Source organism: Typopeltis vanoorti, chromosome 25 (genome assembly GCF_054136105.1).
Source record: "Typopeltis vanoorti isolate ZY-2024b chromosome 25, IOZ_Tvanoo_1.0, whole genome shotgun sequence".
Taxonomy (NCBI): Eukaryota; Metazoa; Arthropoda; class Arachnida; order Uropygi; family Thelyphonidae; genus Typopeltis; species Typopeltis vanoorti.
Window position 1 is genome coordinate 46,927,655 of NC_143573.1, and position 24,354 is coordinate 46,952,008.

A 24,354-nucleotide genomic window follows, 5' to 3' on the forward strand; every position below is an offset into this window, starting at 1 on the left:
GAAGACAACTTTCAACAATAATTAACACTTTACATGGTAAACAATTGATGTACATGTGTGCTTAAGGGTATTTCCCCTAAACTTCGCTGCTTATAACTACATGCGCGATATGGGCAGACACAAATTTAACGAAGATAAAATTTGATTTTTAAGTCACGAGGTGAAAAATATATGAAAAGATAAAGGATTACTGCAATTTGTAGACCGCGTTATATCGAAACTGCGTTATATAAATACCGTGCTGAACAAGGGTTGCCTACAATTTGTAGACCGCGTTATACAAGGGTTGCCTGTATATATCATGTATGCAATGAAGTAGATTTCATTCCACAACAAAAATTGACTATCATCTTAACTTGATAAAAGTAATAGCTTAATAATGTATCCTTTGATGTGCCTAGCATACAACAAATCCTTAACACTCCTCCAGACAATAACAAATTGCTTTCATAACTAATTATTCCAAATTAGCACATTATTTTTCTCTTCTAATGTGGTGAAAGAATAAACTGTCACCTCAGTTAAGCATCCAACTTCCACATAGTTAATAATTAGATAAAATAGTTCCTACCTCTCAATGATACATAATAGTTACACAGAAATACTCTTTTCCGTGAATGAGCGAAGCTTTTTTCATATATAAATCATATTTCACTAGTAGAACACTAAGATACATATTAGAATGATTTAGATCAGGGCGGGATGCGGCCCACAGTGCGATTTTGTGTGGGTTTCATGAGTGAAAAAATAACAATTTGAATCGAATGCATATTAGATATTTTAATTTTATCACTAATCGATAATCTCGATGTTGGTAATTTTATTTGGTGTTTTTACATCACTATATATCCTCATGTTAGATGTGTCAAAGAAGTGTTCTTACACTGTTTTGTTCCAACGCGCATACTCCAGGGGCTCACGGGGAATGTGAGCACGCGATTAGTGTTGTTCGTTTGTTCAGCTATTGAGGTTGTGTTGTTGCTGCTGCTCTCCAAATTACTAGATACGCATTGGGATGCGACCCTTGGATTACCTAAGGTTGGACAGCCCTGATTTAAATTAATGTTCCAGGACTTCTCAACTTTCATTATATCATCATTCTTTATATTCAACAAATAACAAGGGATGACACTGTTTTCATAAGTAACTCTATTTGCCAAATTTCATGAAATAGAGTTACTTTATAGAGACTTATGTATTTTAGAACAATTTTAGGCTCTATCAAATGTTTTCTTTATCACTGTTTAAGCTTCATCACTGAATTAAATATGAGTAAATAAGACACAAAGGATTTTCTCTTTAAACTTTGCAAATATCATCATCATCATCAAATTCCTGCCATGTACCCTCAAGGGGTGTACAGGATATAACAGTACTACATGAAAAAACTACATTATTACTAACTTCCTATCTACAATTTTCCTCCAAATCAGTCTGTTACTTGTCAAGACTCCAACATTATCATTATCAGATCTTATATTTCTATCGTCTAAGGCACTTTGTACCGTATCAATCCACCTATATCTTGGTCTTCCTCTGGGTTGTTTTCCTGGCAACCTGGCAGAGAACACTTGTTTTGCTAATCTTTCCTCTCCCATTCTATTTAAGTGACCATACCATCTGAGATTAGCTCTGCTAACGCATTCCTGGATGCTGACAATGTCAAGTTCTTTCCTAATATACTCGTTTTTAATATGATATTGATGCCATCTGTTCACACCTCTAATCTTTCTCAGGACTCTCATATCTGTGGTCTCTAGTCTTTGGTCAAGTGTTTTACTTCTGACCCAGCTCTCAGATCCATAAGTTAAAACTGGTTTGAACACTGTCTTGTATACAGCTAATTTAGTGTTCCGACTAATTTCTCTCTTATTCCATATGAATTTATTCAATTGACTTCCCACCATACTAGCTTTGCTGATTCTGTTGTCTATTTCTATATTTAATTTACCACCTTCAGTAAAAATCGTGCCTAACTAGCTGAAATGTTTTACTTGTTCCACAGGTTCTCCATTCACAACACAGTTGACATTTTCAATGATTCTGATTATTTTCATTGTCTTTGTCTTTTTATTGCTGACCTTCATACCATATCTATTACAACAGCTATTCAATTTAGTCAGAGAATCTTGCAGACTTGTAGCGGATTTATTTAGAAGTATAACATCATCCGCATAAAGCAAAGAGCTGACATTAACATCTCCAATTTTGATATCAGGTTTAATACCACATTCCTTCATAATGTGATCCATATAGATAATGAATAACAGAGGGGATAATGTACATCCCTGTCTCACACCAGATTTAACATTAAACCATCTTCCTGTACTTCCTTCAATTCTAACTGCTGACTTACAACTCAAATAAAGTCAAGGTATTGCTTGATATAATGCCCCATTGACACCATATAACTGCAGCGTATTGAATAGCTTCTCTCTTGGCACCTTGTCATATGCCTTTTCCAAATCAACAAAACTTAAATACAGATCTTTGTTATATTCCCATGCTTTCTCGACTATTTGTCGTAAAGTGAAGATCTGATCCTGGCAGCCTCTATTTGGCCTGAATCCAGCTTGTTCTTCACCAAGCTTTTCTTCCACAATTCTTCTCAACCGTTTCTCAAGTATACTTGCATAGATCTTGCCAGGAACACTCAGTAGGGAAATACCTCTGTAATTCTCACATTCAGTTTTATTTCCCTTTTTATATATGGGTACTATGAGAGCTCTACTCCAATCATCGGGAATTCGTCCCTCTGTCCAGGCTTTCTGAACTATGCAGTGCAGCCACTGTAAGACTCTTATACCACCATACTTCAGCATTTCTGGTCGAATATCATCTACTCCTGCTGCCTTTCCACATTTCAAGCCTTTGATGGCTTTTTCTACTTCAAGTATGGATATGTATTCCTGACTGCATGCCTGGTCAGTGTTTTTTTATCACTGTGCTGTCATCACTGCTTGTTTCATTTAGCAGTTTTTCAAAGTAATTACTCCATACTTCAAGGATATCTTTTTTTCTCCTGTTTTCATTTCACCTTTATCATCTCTAATTCCTTTTACAGCACTCTTTCCTCCATTCCTAAGCTTCTTCAACAACCTCCAGAATATTTTGCCACCTTCTTGATATTTATTTTCTATATTCTTGCCAAAGTCCTCCCATGACTTTTGTTTAACTAGTTTTACACACTGTTTAGCTTTCTTACATTTGTCTCTGTATTCTGTAAGAGTAAAAGCTGACTTATTTGCCAGGAACTTTTGATATGCTTTCTTCTTTTCCTTCACTGCCTCTTTAACTTCCTGTGTCCACCAGGGAGTTCTGATTTTTTTATCCTTGCACACAACCTCACCACATGCCTCTCTGGCAGAATCAATCAATGTTTCCTTCAGAGTTTGCCACTGAATCTCCAAGGTTTGATTCCTGTTCTCAAACTCTTTCATTTTTTCTTCAATAATCTTTGTGTATTTTAGTCTACAGTTCACATCTGAGAGCTGCTCAACTTTTATTCGCTTTAAAACTTTCTTACATGTTATTCTTTTCAATATGAAATTCAATTTTATCCTGCTCAAGACTAAATAGTGATCACTTCCAATTTCAAATCCTCTGTACACTCTGGTATCCTGCACCAAGGAGAAAACATCACTATCAACAATAACATAGTCAATGAGACTTTTCTTATTCCTAGCCTCTTCTCTCCATGTGAATTTGTGCACATTTTTATGTTGGAACATGGTGTTAGTAATAACCAGTCCATGTCCTGAGCAGAAATCCAACAGATATTTGCCATTATTATTAGCTTTGCTCTTTTCTCCAAATTTTCCCAAAATATTTTTGTATGTCTCACAATCATTTCCTACTCTACTATTTAGATCCCCAACAAGGACCAACTTTTCCTTTTTCATTGTGTCAGTTGCTTTTTCTAAAGCCTCAAAAAATTCCTCCACTTCTATCTTAGTAGAGCCTTCTGTGGGACCATAGGCACAAATAAGTCTCATTGTCCAGTTCCCCATTCTCATATTTGCCCACATTACTCTACTTGAGACTGACTGCCATTCAAGAAGATTAGCCTCGTATTTTGTGTTGAATACTATGGCTACTCCTTCTTTTCCTTGATTGTCATTGCCTGAATATAACATTTTGTATTTATTGCTCAGAAAGATCTCACCAGTTTTTGTCTTTTTTGTTTCTACATCAGCAAATTCGTTATTGAAAGCTCATCCCTTGGGAGGAGAAGAAAACCTTTCTCCATGTGTTCTTCACTTTGAATGTAATTTTTCTCTTCTCCATGATCTCACTGTTATCATGCATGATGGCAATACTCCTTTCATCATGACATCACATAACACAACAAATCAGATTGTCCATCATGTAAACTGCAGTTGTGATGTGAAATGACTGACATGCATTGAAGGGTATTGCATAAGATATGAAATCTTTATTTAAAAAACATCAGGAGGGAAAACTCAAGTTTCCAAAAAGAAAAACCATGCTGTGTGTCTTATTTCATAGCTACTGATGACATAATCAATACTGAGAGCACCTAAACATAGGAGAAATAAATAAGATTTATTGATTATAAAAATCGCAATTTTTGGATAGAAAATAACCATCCAACATCAGAGATAACAATAATCAAAGCAAGGCCAGATTTATAGCAAATAGCTTACTGTTTCTAGCAAATCATTTACTATTAATAGTTAGTTGACTGTTATGTTAGTTCATCCTTGTTTTGAATTTATCACTGATGATGAGTAGAATAGAGTTACTTCTATCCAAAATTTTTTTATTTTTATTATCAGTAAACCTTGTTTGTTTTTCTTGTGTTTCTTTGTTGTTCTCAATGCTACCTCTGTATGGGACTGCTGACTCCTCATCTGGAAAGCTTTGATGTTTCTCATATTCTAGTTGGAATTTGAACCCAGGTCTTTCTGGTGAACAGATGTTGCTGCCAACTACTACAGAGGAACTCTAGAGATAAAAGATAGGATTTGTGATTAAATGTTTTTAATTTTTATTTAATAAGAATTAAATTCTGTGTATTAATTCATCCACAAGGAGTACAGCAAGCATTACTATGGTTTATAAGAAATGAAAGTTATACAGTGTGGCCTTCATTCACCCCTTATATTGAAACTTATAAACAGCAAATGAGATTCATTTGTTATGGAATACAAAACTTTTTAAGTAGTAAAGTGTTAACTATAACAGTAAAAGAACACATCTCTGACTCTCGTACATTTGTTTTTCATTTTCATGTTATATCCACATTGTGTACAAAACCTCTTTAATAACTATTAGAGAAATAGTAGCAAAACTATATGAAGTCAAAGTAGCCTATGTGATTGACTTATTTTTATTTAGTATGTATAGAAAGTTTACCTGGGTTGGTTGAATAGGTTATAGTTACTCAGTGGCAGTGGGCAACCAAAAGTTATTCTGCATACCCAAGTTGTTGTTTTTTTCTTTCTCTAGCATCAAAATAAACATAAATGAATTGGGCCAGCACTCTGATTTCATATAACTTTTGCTACAATCTGCAATCATATTAGAGGGAAATCAGCCCAATGAGACAATCTTCTTGATTAATTAGAACCGTGATGTGTAAAATATATTTTTTAAATATTGACTATTAAATACACCATTAGTTCTACTGATTTTTTGCTATTCAAAAATCATAGTGCATATTCAAAATGTTTCTAAACTTTATTAAGAAAAATTACTATATATATACATTGTCATCCACATTCCTCATATGTTTGATAGAACTTCACTTAATAATTTCATGTTTTAAATATACTTGTTCTCAGTATTGTTAATTGTAGATAATGCTATGCATAACTGAGCTACATAATAGGTAACTATGATAGCAGGCCATGTTTGTTTAGAAATAGCATCTGGACAAAATTTATGCACTCCTAATATGAAATCTGATATTGCAAATAGAATCCCTCCTACACATGAGCATAGTTCTGGAAATATCCATTTATCTTTAGGGAGCTGGCATCTAGCCACAGCACGCCATGTCATGAAAGCAAGAAATGATATATAAACAGGTACAGCTACAGCATAAAACCCTATAAAAAAATGCAGAAAAATTTAAATTGTTTTGAAAAATATAACCAACAAATTTAACAAATCTGAAAAGTGAAAATTTGGATCACTCCCTCCACTTTAAAATTTCAAATTTCTATAAAAAATTATCGAAAACTAGTTAAATAGCTGACTTGACAGTAGGTTGACAAATAAAGCAATGTAGGTATCACCTTATTTTTTTTATCATTAAATCTGAAAGTGTTCATTAAAACTATAAACTTGTTTAATGCAATCTCTCATCAATAATAAATAATAAAAAATGTGAATGGTGAATAAAAAGGTAGTTTTCATCCATTATCAACTCAGATTTACAAAGAAGGAAAATCCTACCAGAGGGTTTGGTGCAGTATCAAATGCATTACATGATTTTTTTTTTTTTGGCCCTGCTTGAACATATAAATACATTCTTTTAATTTTCAGGTGTGCAAATAGATTTTTTTATTATTGTTACTTATAAGGGTGCATTATTTCTTCTTCCTAACATGGATTTTAGGCCAGGTGGCCTGTTCTGGTCTCATGCCATCTCTTTCTTGATCTTCCTATTCTTCTTTTTCCACTTATTTTATTTTATATCTGTATAATATTTTCAGTAGTCTGCTGTTGCCCATCCGATTTAACGTTCTATCCATTTTTGTTTATATACTGCCTTATGTAGTAATTAATTCGTTTTATATTCAGGGATTGTAAAATTTCTTCATTTGTTTTATGGTCCCACTTGGTATACCCAGCTGTTTATTTGAGAAATTGCATTTCTGCTGTTTGGATTCATTTTTCATGTTTCACTTCCATATAGTAAAGTTGGTTTTGACAAGACATTATATGGTCTGATTCTGGTGTGTTTTTGTACTAGGGGTGGCTTAAATATATTATTTATTATGCCATTTACTTTGACAAAGTTTGATATTTTAGTGTCTATCCTTTTTCTTTGTACAATAAATCACATCCCTAGTATTTGAAAGTATTTACTTCTAATATTTTATTATCTATCACTATTTTACTTGTATTGAATATAAATACAATAAATAACTGGTAATTAGTTTACGGAATTAACAACGCATATAAAGTATATTAATTAAAGGTAACTTTAATGAATAACTTCTATATTTCGGCAACGTCACATTGCCATCTTCAGGAACATAAAGATATGGTATGTGCACGCAGGCATTACAAAAGCAAATGAGGAAGAAAGCAAGAAACTAATATTGTTCCTAAAGTCCTAATGGTGCCCTCTGGTGGGCTAATTTGGTTGTCTTGGCAGTGGGCTGAAGTTCTCATAATGTAAGTCTCCCAAATTTGGGGTAGTTTCATGCATCCAAATTTGTTGAGGTTAGGAACGTTTTTAGAGCTGCTGATGATTCCTTGAATAATCTTTCGTATTTAAACTTGCTGCAGTGTATTATTTTTGTTTTCTTCCAACGAATTCTATGGTGAGTATCTAAGGCATGGTCTGCCAGCCCAGAGCGGCTGTACTGGTGAAACCGGATGTAGTCTTTGTGTTCTGAAATACTGATATTTGCTGTTCTGCCTGTTTGGCCAAAGTAGGACAATTTGCAGCTGCAAGGGACCTGGTGTCCACCAGGTAGGTCTAGGGGAAGTGGTTGGTCTTTGGGAGAGCGGATAAGGGATGCCAACTTTTTATATGGTCTGTAACAAGAAGTAAGGTCATATTTTTTGAGGATATTGGTTATTTTCTCAGAGGTGCCCTGGATGTAAGGGATGGTGATAGATTTGGCATAATCTTTATTGTGGAGGGGGAGGGGGTTGTGGTTTACTGGTTTTAGTATTTTTTGGATTTTTTTTGGGTTATAGCCATTGGCTAAGAAAGTGTTGAGGATGTGGTTTAGTTCAGCAGTTAGGGCCTTGTCATCTGAGCAGATTAATTTTTCCCTGTTATATAGTGTTTTTATAACCCCATATTGTTGTGAAGGGGGTGGTGGGATTGCTGGTGAATGTATCTGCCAGTATGAGTCGGTTTTCTGTAAACAGAGAAAACCAAAGATCCATCAAGCTGGTGAGTGATTAAAGTGTCTAGGAAGGTGAAGGTGTTGTTTTCCTCTTTTTTCTAAGGTGAACTGGACTCCGAGGTGTCCAGAAGGAGTGGAGTGTGTCTGAGCCATGTGGCCAAATAGTGAACACTTCATCCACGTAACGAAGCCAAATAGTGGGTTTTTGTGGGGCAGAGTTTAAGGCTTTCTCTTCAAAGGTCTCCATAAAGAAATTGGCCAAGGGTGGGGAAAGTGGTGAACCCATGACTGTCCCCTCTATCTGTTTGTAGAACTCTCCTTGCCAAACAAAATGCCATGGGTTCACCATAGGAACAATATTAGTTTCTTGCTTTCTTCCTCATTTGCTTTTGTTAGTACCTGTGTGCACATACCATATCTTTATGTTCCTGACGATGGCAACATGACATTGCCGAAATATAGAAGTTATTCATTAAAGTTACCTTTAATTAATATACTTTATATGCGTTGTTAATTCCGTAACTAATTACCAGTTATGTATGACCAGCGTATAAGCCTTGCTACTAGAAATACAAGAAATATTATAATATGTGTCTATATTATGATTTTTTTTCTATGAGGGCTGTGAAATATTTTAATTTTTCTACAGAGGGCCCTGACATCCAGAAGTTTGGGAAGCACTGCTCTACAATACTGTTTAGCTTCTCTTTTAATATTCATGCATATAACTTTAAGTTTGAAAATCACTTTAAGACAGTGATTTTCAAACTGCACCCCCCCCCCCTCTTTGGAGTTACAGGACCATTTCTAGAGGAAGCAAGGCAATGGCAATTATTATTGTTTATTTTTGAGCACAGTTCCTGCATGTTTTTGCTTTTCCATCGACCTATTGTTCTGCAATATAGCATTAAAAACACTTGTGATTAATATACTAAGTTAGAAATGTAAAAGTTCTAATTTTGAAATAAATATCTGTGTGCTATTTTACGTTTAGTTTGGTTTGAAGCATAATTATGTACTGTCAAAAAAAAAAAAAAAAGAGCATCTTAGTTTTACTAGAATAAAATGCATGCTAAGAAGACTATAGATTACTATTGTACTCTTTTATATACTAGTTTTCCAAATTAATGCCATGTAAATATTCCAAAAGTGTACCAAAGTAGTATGTGGAGCTTTCTTAGTTAGCCTCCAAAATTACAATTAAATCCTTGTAAAAAAGTTTCGTCATTAGTATTTGTAAAAGTATGAAAGTGATTCTGCCAAGATTTTCTATAGCATAATTACTACATGTTAAGGGGTCATTAAATAACTATTGTTTATAAATTTTGCACACTTACCATGTAATCCAGGATAAAGGATGTAATAACCAAGCATAGCAAATGCCAAACATAAGACTCCAGCAGGAAAATTCACAGGATGCATACCAAAGGCAACACTGTATGCTATGTGAGCAATTGCAAATGCTAGCATCCCCCAGTGGAAGTAGAAAGGCCAGCATACAAAGTAATCTCCCAGTGCAGAGAACATTAATCCACTTAGAATCCAGCAGGAGTAAATGTATTTCTCATGACTCTGCATTCCATTTAATATTACAAAAATGCACAGGTATAATACTGGGATGCACTTTTCAATGCAGACAATCCAAAAATATTCTGGATGTACTCTGCGTGTGTAAATGGCAAGAACAGGGTAGATGCTTGCAGCTAAAAAGAATGGTGCCAGCTGAGGAATCAAACATTTCATCTTAAAAGAATTAAAAAAAAAAAAAAAAGAAAAGAAAACATTTAGTATTATATACATGTTGATGCAAATCTACTACATGAAAGTTGACAAAACTACTTAGTTATACAATAATATTTAGTTGGAACACTGGTGCATTTTACCTTCAAGTTGATAAATGTGATGGGATTCACTCTGGCAATATTTCTACTGTATATATTTTTCATTATTCATTCTATTAAAACTTCTCTTTCAGTGTATAATCAGTACAGTTGACTTTCACTATAACATACTCATAGGAACTAGAGGAATAGTTCATTATAGTGAATTTTTTCCTTTAGAATAGCATTAATATACCTGTTGAACATCAGTTGGGACTTATTGTTTATTATAGTGAGTGAGTCTGCAATAGCGAGAGTCGATTGTATGCAATTAAAAATCATCTTCATAAAACCATATAAATACAGTATATCTTAGAACCTGAAATAAATATTTGCCAAGTCAGTAGTGGATGGATGTAGGGAGGAGTCAAAAACCTGATATTTCAGCTTTATCTCTGCTGACAGTTTACACCAGATGACATCATTTTGGTAAATTTTCATTGGATTGAATTTTTGTTACTATATTAAGTGGCAGCAATGGTGCCAAATGTTAACTGTTTAAACCCTTTAAGTATATCAGAGTTCATGGAAGTCACACACACACACTGCAATTATATCCACATAAGCAAAATTTTATTCATAGACAAAGTTTCATTTTGGTTTCTGCACATGGCTATAGGCTTATGGTAGAGGTATCACTGTTATTATTTGCTGGAACATACTTTTAGAATAAGGCATAGAATAGAAACAAGAAGATTTTCCTCAGATAATTTTTTTTTTTGTTGTTGTTGTTGTTTTTTGTTCCAAATAACATGCAAAGTGGCTAGTAAATACACAGTTTACAAACATAATCCACTCGCTTCATAGCTTTAACAATTTTCCGACAGCCAACCAAACCTCAGTGATAGTCCAAACAAGATTTCATCACAAATTTTATCATTAGTTCTCTCCTGAAGTTTCTGATATAAACCACATATGAGATATTTCAGAACCTATAACAAATGGTGGTGTGTGTAGACAATTTAGAGAAAATTAAGAATCAGTAACCTACTGATCTTCATAAAGAGCTGGAGTCTCTAGTCACTAGAGACTCCAGCTCTTTAAAAGGAAAATCTTCATGGCTGTTCCAGAGAACAGACAAATGGAATGAAGAAGGATGCAGGCTCAATATGTTTGGAGTTGACTGGAAAAAGATGTTAGCAGCTGCCTTGCATTTTAACAAGCTTAGTGAAAAGCAGAGATTGGATACCAGTTCAGTGGAAGAGACATAAGACTGACCATCTGTGACAGTAGCTGAAATCTGTCAGGGATTCTGCTCTCACTGAGGGATCATTGATCAGCAGCACTGCCATTCTCAACCCATCCAGAATTTTTAGGGAAGTCCTTGGTGCACCATCCCAAAATGAGAATAGTATTCTAAGGTTCTGTGGATTTGGGATTTAGTAGAGTTAATGTCTGGTGATTTTTATGTTAAGAAGTTGAATTAAGATCATTTTACATGAAAAAGGGTAGGACTGTATTTTGGTAGCAGTGAAGGTGAAAGAGTTATCCTCAGTTCATCAGAGAACAGCATGAAGATCCTGTTTAAGGTGCTGGTTACAGAAGTTCTTGCAGCTTGGAATGTTTGGACACTACGTGGTTAGTCAAATGAGTAGGATGAAGGGTGTACTATCATCAGCAAAACTATGTGTAGGTTTATGTATAGGAAAAAGAGTAGGTGACAGAACAAACCCGTGAGGTATTTCTGCATTGTGGGAAAGTCAAAAAAAAAAAAAAAAAGAAAAGGGCACATGCATCTTTTTTATTTTTTGTCCAAAATACCTATTTTGTTATCCTTTATAAGTTTGCATCTGAAGTATCTTCAGGCTGTGCATAATGCATACAATATGGTTTTTTTTTCTTTTTTTTTTTCAGTATTCTTTATGGACATAATATATATTGATATTCCTGTGATGTTTGATTTTTGCAAACAGAGAACTTTTTTACATTTCCTGTTCTGGCTTCTTCCTCTTGACTAATGAGGAGAATGCTTTTTTGTTCTGTCTTTGAATGCAACTTCATGTTCTTTGGGCTAAGAGTGTATTTGTCCTTTAGGTTTGGTCATTCAGTCTCTAAGGTTGGATTCTTATTTTCAAACTCATTCACTTCAGTAATTCAGTAGAAATCTATTTTGACAAAATAATTATAGAATTAAACATGAAAGTTAAAAACTGTCCCTAGAATTAAACAGCAAATACAATACATAATTTATTTTGTATTACTCTTTGTGTGCAATTATATATATACTGTAAGTGTTGTAGTCTCCATAGCTCAGTCAGTAATAACAGTGTCCTTTAGTTGGAAAGACCTGAGTTCATAATCTGGTCTAGAATGTAAAGGACGATAAGGATCCTGCCCCCTCCGTCCCTCTAGCTCGGTTGATATTGACCCCCAGGGGTCGATATAACATTGTTAGGGGTCGACAGAAAACTATAAGACATCATTGTACTAGTAATATTTAATTTGGTTAACTTGGATTACCTCCATCCTGAATGACAACGACGCAATTAAGAGTGAATCGTGGGAACAGTGACATGAATAGGACCTGTAAGATGGAGCAAGGTCATGAAAATAGTTATGGAGGCCAATCAAGTAGGCCAAAATGATGTATTTACTAATAAACGGATGTTGTAGCTCCTGCCCGGCTGGCACAGCAGGAGCAAGATTGCAAGACGTGTGCGGTTCTTATTTACTTATACTTACAAGTATTCGATCCCAGTCTTATTTTTTGCGCATCGACATACAAGTGAGCGTTAATGTTCTAAAATTCATCAACATACATATTATAATTCAATCGTTATTCATTCATGAACTAAACTTCTCTATGTTGAAGAGTTGAGCAGGACTGATAGTAATACCAGTATATTAATATCACTAGTAATACCAGATAGTAGTAGTAATAGTAATATAATAATATATACTATATTATACATACAATAAACACTGTACCTATAAAATAAAGAATCTAAAAACTCACATAAGCATCTTTTTTGCTTGTCCTATTATAATTACGTAATAGTAAAATAGAGGGGATCGATAAAAAGTCAAGAAACTCTTGAAGGAGTCGACGGTCAAAGACGTTTGGCGACCCCTGCTCTAGCTGAATGAGTTACATATGTAACTCATTCAGCTAGACATATGTGACAATTTTTGAAACCTCCACATCTTTTCGTCCAGTAAAATGGGTAAGCCATCCCTATCAGAGCATTAGTTTAGGTGAAACCAAGTTGACTGTGATAAGCCTAACTCATTAAGAGAAAGTATACTGAAAATGTTATCTTGCTGACAATTTACACTCAATTTATTGCTAATTTAATAACTAGAAATTGGAATGAGTTGAGGTACACTCTTTCTTAGTGTAAAAGATGTGTGTTGCTGAAATAAGTGGTGGAAAGGATTCAGAGGTGAGTGACAAAGATTGTGGCAGGTCTATAGAATGCTCTCTATGAGAATAGACCTTCAGTCTATTCTCATTGAAGGCTTCAAAAACTAGCTGTTAGGCAAAAAAAAAAAAGACGAGACATAATAGAAGCCTAAGTTATTAAAGGGGTTTTATAGGACTGACACTAAAGGCTTTTTTTTTCAGTACATGGCAGAAAAGGAGAGAACAAGGAGTCACTCATGAAAACTGTGGAAATGATTTTTCACTTGAAGAGTGGTGAATGAGTTGCCAGAGGTGGTTATGAGTGCTTTGTCAACGAATGAGTTTAAGGAGGAGTACGATGGATATTGTGTGAATAATGGATCTCCAACGATGAGTCTTCAGACTTCATGCAGATATCCATATAATAAGATGAACAAATGTAAAGTGTAAAATTTGAATAAACAGAAAAATAAATATACTGCAATTTATGAAATGTGATTAAGAAGTGGTTCCTGAGCAAAAAAGTGAATCATCAGTCAATCAACAATCCATCTTGCAATTTGTTCCAAACAGTGCAGTACACAAACTATTTTACTCTTCATTTCTGTTTGACTTGGTCACTGTAAGTGTTAATAACCAATTTGGAAACCCACGTGCAGAGTATATATACAGTAAGTTACCATTTGTCCAATTATGGTGAGAATGCAATTTGCTGTTCTAATAATTGAAGAGTTGGATGCTGTACCAGAAGTTGGTTGACATGCAAGGGTTGGTTAATCTGAAGGGTTGTCAGTGGTTAATAAAAGTGATTGCTGTCAATAGTAATATTACCATACAAAGCGTGTTCAAAAAAAGACTGAACTTTTGCCATAAAGATTTTATTGCTCATTTTACAGCATTTTAAGTACTGTCCCCTCTACTGGTGATACACAATTCCCAATGTTTCTTTCAAAGTGGTTTTAAGTTTGGGAAACAGGAAAAAAGTCTTCTGGGGCTAAGTCTGGTGGATGGGGCACAACGGATGTCTGATGTTTTTCCGACGCATGAGCTGGCACATTGTCGTGGTGCAGCATCCAAGTCTGGCTTTCCACAATTCAGGCCTCCTCCTGTGTACAGCATTCCTCAGACATGCTAAAACTTCCTGGTACAACTCTTTGTTTACCATCTGACCATGTGGTACAAATTCATAATGGACAATGCCTTTCCAATCAAAAAACACAATCAACATCACCTTGATCTTTGACCGACTCATCTGTGCTTTTTTTGGTCGAGGAGACCCTTTCCCCACCTACTGCGATGATTGCATCTTGGTTATAACATCATAGCCATAAACCCATGTCTCATCTCCTGTTATAATGTTCTAAATAATATATGAAAGTTTTCATTACCATTTGCAATGGCAAACAGTTCCTTACTGATTTCAACATGGTTCTTCAATCTCTTTCATTGTCACTAATCCGATGAACAGCTTGTGCACGTGCTCACTTCAGTGGATGTAACTTGACAACTAATGCTCATAGCAGAACAGGACAAATGGCAGTTTGTTGTCAAACCTGCTGTTAGGCGTGTGCTCAGTAGGCATAGCGTGCTCTCTGTGCCGGTTGGCACGCCATTTAAAAAGTAAAGTTCAGTTGAACACCCCTTGTATGTAATATTTTATAACAATAGAAAATTATCAGATTCCTCCTTAAATAAATAAAAATAAAGAAAGAAATGATTATCATATTTATGCAGTTGTGAAAAATGACTAAAAGTGCTTGTTACATTGAAAATAATGAAATATTGTTCTCATTAACTAGAAAAATAGAGTTAAATTTCCAGAAAGAAACCCTAGTCTATGACCGAACAGTGATACTTTATTTTACTTCGGGCCTCGAATAATCTCAAATTTAGATTTTGCAAAAGCTTTTGATAGATTGCCACATGACAAGTTAGTATTTAAATTGGAGCAGATGAGGTTGGTAGTAGATTAGTATGCTGAATTGGAGATTGGCTGTCTGACAGATATCACCAGGTTGTGTATGGGGGAGTGATATTCTGGAAGAGAAAGTCACTAGTGGTGTGCCCTCAGGGATCTTTTTGGGGCCATTATTGTTTAATTTGCATCCATGTTCCGTTCCATCCGGCAGGACGTAAGTCGAATCGGACATAAGTCGATACATTAAATCAACAGAGTTATAGGGGTTATGGAACTTAACCATAATAAGTATACTGTCATTTTAATTTTTAAACCTTATTATAAAATTGTACTGTGTGTTACTGCCACTATTCCAATGTGCTTTGCTTATTCCTCTTCTTTTCATCATAAATTTGTTCATAGCAATCAAATGCATCATGTACTTTCGTTTCTGCTAATAAGTAGCATTCAACATTGGGGTCCATATCTTCAACAATTTTGAGAACATTGCTAACTGCAGAGAACATTTCTGCAAGACCCTTCACTGTAAATTGTTTAACTACCTCTTCCTGTATCTCTTTTCCCTCTTCCTTTTCTCGTTTTTCTTCTTCTGCTACAGTTGTTCCTCCAGTCTGAAAAGCTGACCAATTCTTCGTTGGTCAGCTCTTCAAGGGAACTTTCTATGAGTTGAATTGTGTCATCATCATTCACTTCAAGATTCACATTGTTTGCTAGGCCCACTATTACAAACTTCCAAAATCATGAACAAACCTTTTTAATATCTTTTTTTCTATATGCCACTAATACATTCACAGGTCACTTCGTCCCAAGCCACAACAATATTTTTAATAGCATGATAAATGTTGGATGTTTTCCAGAATTGCATGAGAGTCTGGTCATTTCCTTCAGTGGCAGAAATGACTTGTGAAAAAGTTGTCCATAGATAATAAGTCTTAAACACTGCAAGAACTCCGTGATCCATCGGTTGGATCAATGAAGTAGTGTTTGCAGGGAGAAACATGACCTTGAACTTGGTGAAGATCCGTACAAGACATGACCTGGAGCATTATCTAGAATTAATAAAATTTTTTGTTACCTCTGTTTTGTCACCTCTGAATTTCATAATTGGGGTTACACACACTAGTAAGAGATGTTCACTGGGCATCTGACACACCTATCCATCTGCTTGGTAGTAGAGGAGTAGTGTGATTCATCACTCATAACAGCTTTTCAAGCTTCCACATACTACAGTACAATACTCTGTACAACTGAAGACAATGCTGTATGTTGATTTCAGTAATGTGGAGCTTGCATATTATGGTCCTACCAAGGAACCCATGTTTTGAGCCTCAGTTCTGAATGTTTTTGTGCAGATTCATTTTCCAGTCAATGTCTAGAACTCGCCATTAAGCACATAGGCTGACAAATGGTGGTTTTTATGCTTTGTAGCACCCTATGGTCACATTCATTGAGTGGTGGATAATCCACTGCAAGTAGCACTTGCAGTTGATGCCCTCACTTCCATCTCAATATGGTAATACTGATTGTTGATTTGGAATGATCCAATTTGTCAACAATTTGCTCAGGGTTGTCGCTAAATTAGATTGCACCCTGAGGCAAACAATTAAACATTAAACAAACATTACATAATAATATTAATTAAATGTTTGCTCTACGGGGATATCGCATAATAAAACTTTATAAGCTCTTCTAAAATTAAATTATAAGCAATGTCTGCCTATCCTCTATCGATATAGTTGCTAGACCATCCAATCACAAATAATTTTTAATCTGTTTAAGATTGGAAAAACTTTTTGCACTTGCTACACTAACATTTATTGTTAGCGCAGCAAACATGGGCTTACAACATGGCATCCTATCACAATGCCTCTTTCAAACTGTCAGTTTCTTGCACCCACAGTTGTAGTGACTTGGAAGCATCATATTCCTTGAATTCATACTACAAAATGGCCTACAAACATGACTCATCACATGGCACGATGCACCTTCCCATGGAAGGGGGGGGGGGAGTCTGTTGCCTTCTTTCCAAGCAGTGTATTTGTGACACCTCCAGGGAGTCCACAAACTCATCAAGGGAGAATGTGCCAACAGCATCGAAGGATCAGTCCCCTTCCAACTATTAACCACTTAACTTTTTGCCTGAGCCATTAGTAGCAGAGGCTCTACCAATCGACCAACCTTTGTGTATATACAGTACATACTGTAGTTTAGGAACAGAAATTTAAATGTGTCAAAATTCAAGGCCTGTGTAATCCTGTAGAAACTGCATTTGCATCCTTAGTCCTAGATTAGCTGAAGAAAGACTTTTAACTTTTTTTTTCTAAGCCTTTCTTTGACCAGTTTCCAAGTTAGTTGATGTCTAGCATAGGTCAATAGAATGTTTTTTCTCCTGGAAACTCAGTTTTTTTAATCCCACAACTTAAAAAAATCAACTATAGAACTCACACTAATAATGCATATATAGTGTTAGTAATCTCATATAGCCCTGTGGAAAGGACTTTTGCATCCATAGTGCTAAGCCACATGAAGAAAGCATTCTGAGTTTGATTCTAGTTGGCAACTAAAGGAACTTTTTTTCTAAGCCTTTCTTTGCTTGGTTCCTGAGTTAGTCAACCCTAGCATGGAAAAGTAGGGTTTTTCTCCCAGAAACTCAGATTTTTAATCCTGCAACTCAATAAAATTGATGTTCCCACACTATTTAAAAAAATAACATATTGCGTTAGAGACCAGAAGATGTGGCAATTGTCTACCTAACTTCCCCAGATGTTTAAAATCATTGAAAATTTGTGCCAGATCTCTATGATTGGCTAAGGGTAGAGATTGACTTCTCTCCCCACTCTCCGAAAGTTAGGAATAAAATGGCCTTACCTATTCTTTCTGGAGAATAAAACGTGTTAGAGGATTTATTTATTTTTCATTTTATATACTGTTAGAGACCAAGAGACTGGCATTTGTCTGCCATTCTCTATTCGCCAGATACCAATTGAAAATCATTGATATCTTGGGCCAGATGTCATGATTGGCTGTCTACCAGTTTCCAAAAAAAGTTAGAGCTAAATGGCCTTGCTTGCACCCTTTGAGGTATTATTATTATGGGTGACTCCAAGGAGTCCTTAGACTCATCGAGGGAGGCCTTAAACATCATGTCAAGAACAACTATTCGACATTCACACAGTATCTATCATACTTTGCCTTGAACTCATTCACTGTCATAGCACCCACAACACTCTGGCAGCTTATTCCACTCATTCACCACTCTAAAAGTAAAAAACCCAACTCTAACACCCTTACTAATCACACTCTTGCCCAGCTTCCATGGATGTCCCCCAGTCCTGTTCTCAATATATCCTCCGAATTAATCCTATAATTCAGATACCATGGTCTTCAGCAATTTGAATGTCTCAATCATATCTCCCCTTTTCCACCTATCAACCAATTTCTGCAACTCACAAATCTTCAACCTATTTTCATAAGGTTCATTCCATAAACCTGCTATCATCTTGGTCACTCACCTCTGGATCCTCTCAACCTCCTCATCAAGAAGAAACCTAGGTGACCAGATCTGGGCACAGTAATCAAGATGGGGTCTTATCAAGGCTCGATACAGAGGAACAATAACTTGCTTATCTCTGCTCGTCAAAGTATTCTTCCGCATCCAAGTGATTTGATGAGCTGATTTAGCCACTTTCCGATGTGCTCCCTAAACTTCAACTCCCTATCCACCAAAACTTCCAAATCCCTGGCCTCATCAATCTCCTGGAGTACAGTTCCACCAATGTGATATACTGCTGCTATTCTTTTCACCCCAAAATGCATAACCTTACATTTTGCAACATTAAATTGACATTCATTCTCCTTAGTCCAGATCTCCATTCTATCCAAATCATCCTGCAAAATTTTGACATCTGCATTCACTATTGCCATACCCAACTTAGCATCATCAGTGAACAAACGAACCATTCCTCTCAGATGCTTCCCTATAACGTTAATGAACAAATTAAACAGCAGTGGTCCAAGAACAGAACCCTGCAGCACACTAGTCACAGGCCATCTTTTGGACTCTACTCCTGAGTAAATTACTCTGGTATCTCTCCATCAACCACCCTCCTATCCATTCCCATATGTTGTAGTTTATGGGTTACAATCCCATGTGGTATCCTGTCAAATTCCTTAGCCAGGTCCAGCAGTATCACTGTAAACCCATTACCCTTATCCAGTTCAGCCGGCACTATGTCATAAAACCTGAGCAAGTTACTGAGGCATGATCTACCCTTCACAAAGCCATGCTGCCCCATACAGTATCCCATTTTCATCAAACCATTCCTGTATTTTTCTCTTGACTACTTTCTCCAAGACCTTGACAACGACTCCTGATATGCTGATCGGTCAGTAATTTGCAACAGTAGCCTTGGATCCTCCTTTATACAGGGGATCTATTTTCCCCTCTTTTCACACTTTCAGGACTAAACCAGACCCGAGACTCAGATTAAACAATAAGGTCAAGGGCACTGACAATTCTTTGTCTGCTTCACGTAAGACCTGTGCTGATATACCATCCATTCCCACAGATTATTCACATTAAGGTTCTGTAATAGACTATTCACTTCCACTTCATTCACCACAATTCCCATATAAACTAATGGTTCCTTCAACGTTACCACCTGGATGATATACTCTTGCAAAGTGCTCACTCAGTAATTCCACTATATCGACTGATTCAGTGACCTCCCTACCATCGGCGTTCCTTAAAAGCATTCTGCTGTGTACAGTTTTTCTTTTACTAGCAGCATATTGAAAGAACTGTTTGGGATTCTCTTTATCTTGCATGGCTTATTTCCTTTCATAATCCGTGTTTGCTTTTCTCAACCGCACTCGTTACCCTTATGGCGTGCGCTTTATACCGTTCATGTGCCTGCAGGTCACCCTTTTCTTTAAATTCCCTCCACAGTTTCTTTTTTTTTTTGCAACTCAAGCTTTAATGGTGTTATTCATCCTTTTAACCCCTACTTGTTTTGCTATTCAGAAGCTAGGTATACAATCAGTCATAACCTCCTGTAAATTCTTTTTGACCACTTCCCATGCTCTATCGACATCCAGCCCTTGCAGTTTTACATGCCTTGGCACTGAACCAAGCAATCTCCTGAGCTTGTCATACTTGCCAGCATGGTAATTCCACATGTACCCTGTCTTAATCGAAAATTTCACACATTTAGCCACCTCCTAGGTCAAGACCCTATGATCACTCTCACCAATAGGTTGCAACATGGTCATATTCATTACTATCAAATTCTCAGATGCTATTACTAGGATATTTATCCCTCAGTAACTGAATAAAATCCAGTTCCTTCCTCATATGTGTCCTCTCCTCCTTCCAATCAATGTTACCATAGTTGAAATCCCCCATAATAATAATAACTCTCCTTCCACTCGTTTCATCAATTTGTCTATGCATACTATCTCCACCATCTATTCCATCACCTTGTCTATAGCAGCACCCAATTGTATATTTTGTTCTGCTAGACTCTATCTCACACCAAATAGCCTCAAATGTGCTCTTTTCACTATCCTGTTATACAACTTCTGTTCTTCTTAGCTGCAGTTCATCAGCTATCATCAATAACAATCCTCCCCCATTTTATTATTTCTGTCCCTCCTGAACACACTATACCTTACACATTCTATCCCACTAACTATATATCATCTTCTGTCAGTCAATTTTTATTTAAAAATCCACAAATGCCTTTTAATAGGCAGAATCCTCTTTCACTCTAAATTTTAGTAATTGCTAGACAACTGTCACCATTTAGTAGGTGAGTTCATTTCTACTGATGATTTATAGACTCACTGTGGCAGAGAATATGCCTGACAGCTCCTACCTTGTCTTCTTAATCCTGACTGATACTGTGGTGTGAATTCTACGAATTTGTTAATGTTGTACAGTTAAAAAACAGAGTTTCAAATGTCAGCAATCTATTTGCAACGTAATTTATAGATAGCAGTCTCTTGTAATGTATTTCATGTCCAACATCATGTGTTGTCGCCATCCAGGAAGTTGAATACCATGATGCGACTCATGGTTGAATACAGGTTTAAAGATAATGTGAGAACCCTATCTCTTTCACATTACTGTAAGAATTCATGGATAGTTCCGTGTGTGTGTGTGTTCACAGGGTCAGTTTGCCTGTTCTGAGAGACAAAAAACTCTCTACCTCCCAAAACCCTCTAGGCAAGAGACCCGAAAAAAATTCCTCACGTCATGGGCGGAATCGAACCCGTCATTCCGACTAAAGAGCACCGACTGAGCTACAGAGGCTCCCTTTCCATGTTATGCACCCGATTAATACTATGCTCACACTAGGATAAAATATGGATGAAAACAATAATATAATTTCTATCAAATATACTTTCTACGTCAGCAAAAAAACTTGCTCTGGTTATCACACATCTGTGTGATAGCTCTTTGTTATCTACAGAGCAACATCAACTCACAACAGTATGCTTACCAAGAATCGCATCCACAATACCAACTCCTCAAAACTAGCAAATTCTGAACTCGATTTTATGTACTTTCTTGTGCATCAATATGCAGGGCCATACTTACACTTTTCCTAAGGCGGGAGGGACTCGAGTACTCGGACCTTCTCTCATTGTTTGGGGTTCTTGAATTAGCCCTAACTTTTCGGCTTTCCCCCGCTAGAGTCTCGTGCGCAGGTACATAAGTATGGCTCTGCCAATACAAAAGGTTTCAGTCCATGTCGCCCTGAAAATGCTGTTCATAGCAAATCTATTTCTGTTCAATATATCTGAGCACTTTAAAAATCTTATAATATTCGAACAGACACTATATTCACACCAAAAAACTATCTGTTCTTCCAAGGTTCGATTATTGTACTTCGGTCAAACCGAGAAAACTGTTTAAAATACTAAAGATAAAAAGTAAGCATGAGAAATTATTGTTTGGTAAATTGAGCGGTTGAGGTCTCTTACATCTTACAGCAGGCTTTGCTTACCTCCAAAAAGAAAATGAGAGAGAGATTGAAAAATAAACAACACAGATAAAAATTAAACTTTAAAAGTTTTTTTTTTTTAAAAATCTGCATCAACTTACCTGTTAGCGTGGCTGAACTGCCCAAACCACCCTTCTTGTGTGGTACTGAAGAGCACCCGGGTAGATGGAGACAGTTCGATCCAAATGAATGAATGCGAATCTCCATCAGTTATCGTGAAAGAAACGCGGTCATTATGATCCGTAATATTCAATCGGATTTCCTTGCTTTTATTAGGATACAGGAATAATGAGCCTAATTCCAAATCATATTTGCAAAAACTGTCTTTGTAGTTTTACTGAGTTTAAAACAAAAATTAATGTAAACTTTTTTCTTTCACATCACGCTTCTTGAAAATCCCATACCACGATTCCACCATATGAGAACACGCACAATTTACAGACAAAAATACTCACTTTCGGTTGAAAAGCCCATATAAAGATTTCTCGCTACGACGAGAATCGAACTCAGGTCCTTTTCAATTGAATGGCGCAATGTACTATCGTTCATCCAATTGCATCTAAGGAAGCAGAATGCAATTTTTTTAAGGCTCCCAATGGATGGTTTGTTTGAATAAAGGAACAAGAATAATTTCAATGCGTTTTTTTTTTTAATACATTAGCCAAATAGCGAACAGTTTTAGAAAAGTAGGGTTAGTTTTATTAAATTGTAATGAAAAGACATCTACCTGAACCAGATTATCTACCATTCCGATGTACGCAGAACTCATTCTTTAATGACAAGAGAACACCCTTTCCAGAACCAACACCGCAAATTATTTAATTGTTCCCAAGTTGCATTTGCATTTTATTTGGCTATATTGGTGTTAGAATAAATTACTATGGAATTTGATTTCATAATAATCCATTATTACCTGAATCATGTTCCTGAATGAAACACGAATCGCGCTTAGAGTTTTCCGCTAAATATAATTTACTTAAAAAACAAAACAAAATCTTATATGCTAGCAAAAGCCGTGAAAACAATATTCGTTTTAGCTAACTTGATCTACTTACCTCAAGGACAGTGAAACTTCCTATCATATTTCCTAATACTGTTCATGTATCTATATCTGCGTTTAGTTAGCTAGTGAACAGCACCTTCATCTATATATGACATACCTGGTTTTTTCCGACGTCACTGATCCACAGAGGAAACGAAGAATAGAATTCAAATGTCATATTATGTTTAACATCTGTTCCTGATATCGCATAAAAGCAACTACTAAATGTAACCTCCCCGCAAGTGTAAGTCATCTGCATTTATAAGGAGAAATTTTCTATATAAACATCTCGAGACTTGAACACTGAATATGAAACTCCTTATTAATTTGACTCAGTAAAGTAAATTGATAATTAATCATTGTTTTCCTTCTGTGAAAACAATACATTGAGTAGTCACATAAAATCAAATTTTGCTTTAATGACTTCTTTTGATCAAATATGTCGCTTTCCCCTGTTATCCACAAGAAAGCTACAAAAAATAGTACATGTTTATCATTATTTCGGGCAAGGGCAGCTGTCTATAGGGACCGGGCCCCACCTATATTTCTATAAGTAGCCCAATAATTGTAGTTTTAAAACATATGTTTCTTGTAATTATTATTTTTTTTATCTATTTCCAACACGTTTTATTGATTAATAAAAAAAAAATACTGTAGTATTTTGTGGCAATATTGTATAATACGACAGTACGGTCTCTGGGGGCAAGCGACCATATTTGTTTACCGAGCGCAAGGCTTGTCTTGGGGCCAGTTTAGTCTGGCCAGTCACTGTGTTCCACGTACGTACATAGTGCGCGATTCTTTGATTGTGAACTACGTGCACTAGCAATCGTGTTTGTTTACCAGGCACAACGCTTATTTTGTAGCCCGTTTGGTCTGGCCCAATCACTGCATTTGTATGTAAATAGCGCGCAATTCTTTCATTGTCTTATTATTCTCGTTTTTGATCTGTTTTATTGTTTAATAAAAAAAACACTGTAGAGTTTTGTGGCAATATTGTATAATGCGACTTACTACGGTCTCTGGGGCCAGCCATGGTTGGCCCTATTTTATACGTGTAGAACACAGGGCATGGCATGTATGAGGTACGTGCAGTAGCGATCATGT

General features: G+C 36.0%; 1 protein-coding gene across 1 annotated transcript; it reads right to left on the reverse strand.

The window, feature by feature from the left end:
• Window positions 1-5,787: 5,787 nt before the first annotated feature.
• LOC150092713 (lysoplasmalogenase TMEM86A-like) lies at window positions 5,788-23,376 on the reverse strand. Its single transcript, XM_090414264.1, has 3 exons — window positions 23,261-23,376; window positions 9,395-9,800; window positions 5,788-6,074 (listed from the first exon to the last, which is right to left on the reverse strand). Exons 1-3 carry the CDS (start codon window positions 23,285-23,287, stop codon window positions 5,788-5,790), a joined length of 720 nt encoding a protein of 239 aa, XP_090270390.1. The 5' UTR covers window positions 23,288-23,376.
• Window positions 23,377-24,354: the final 978 nt, after the last annotated feature.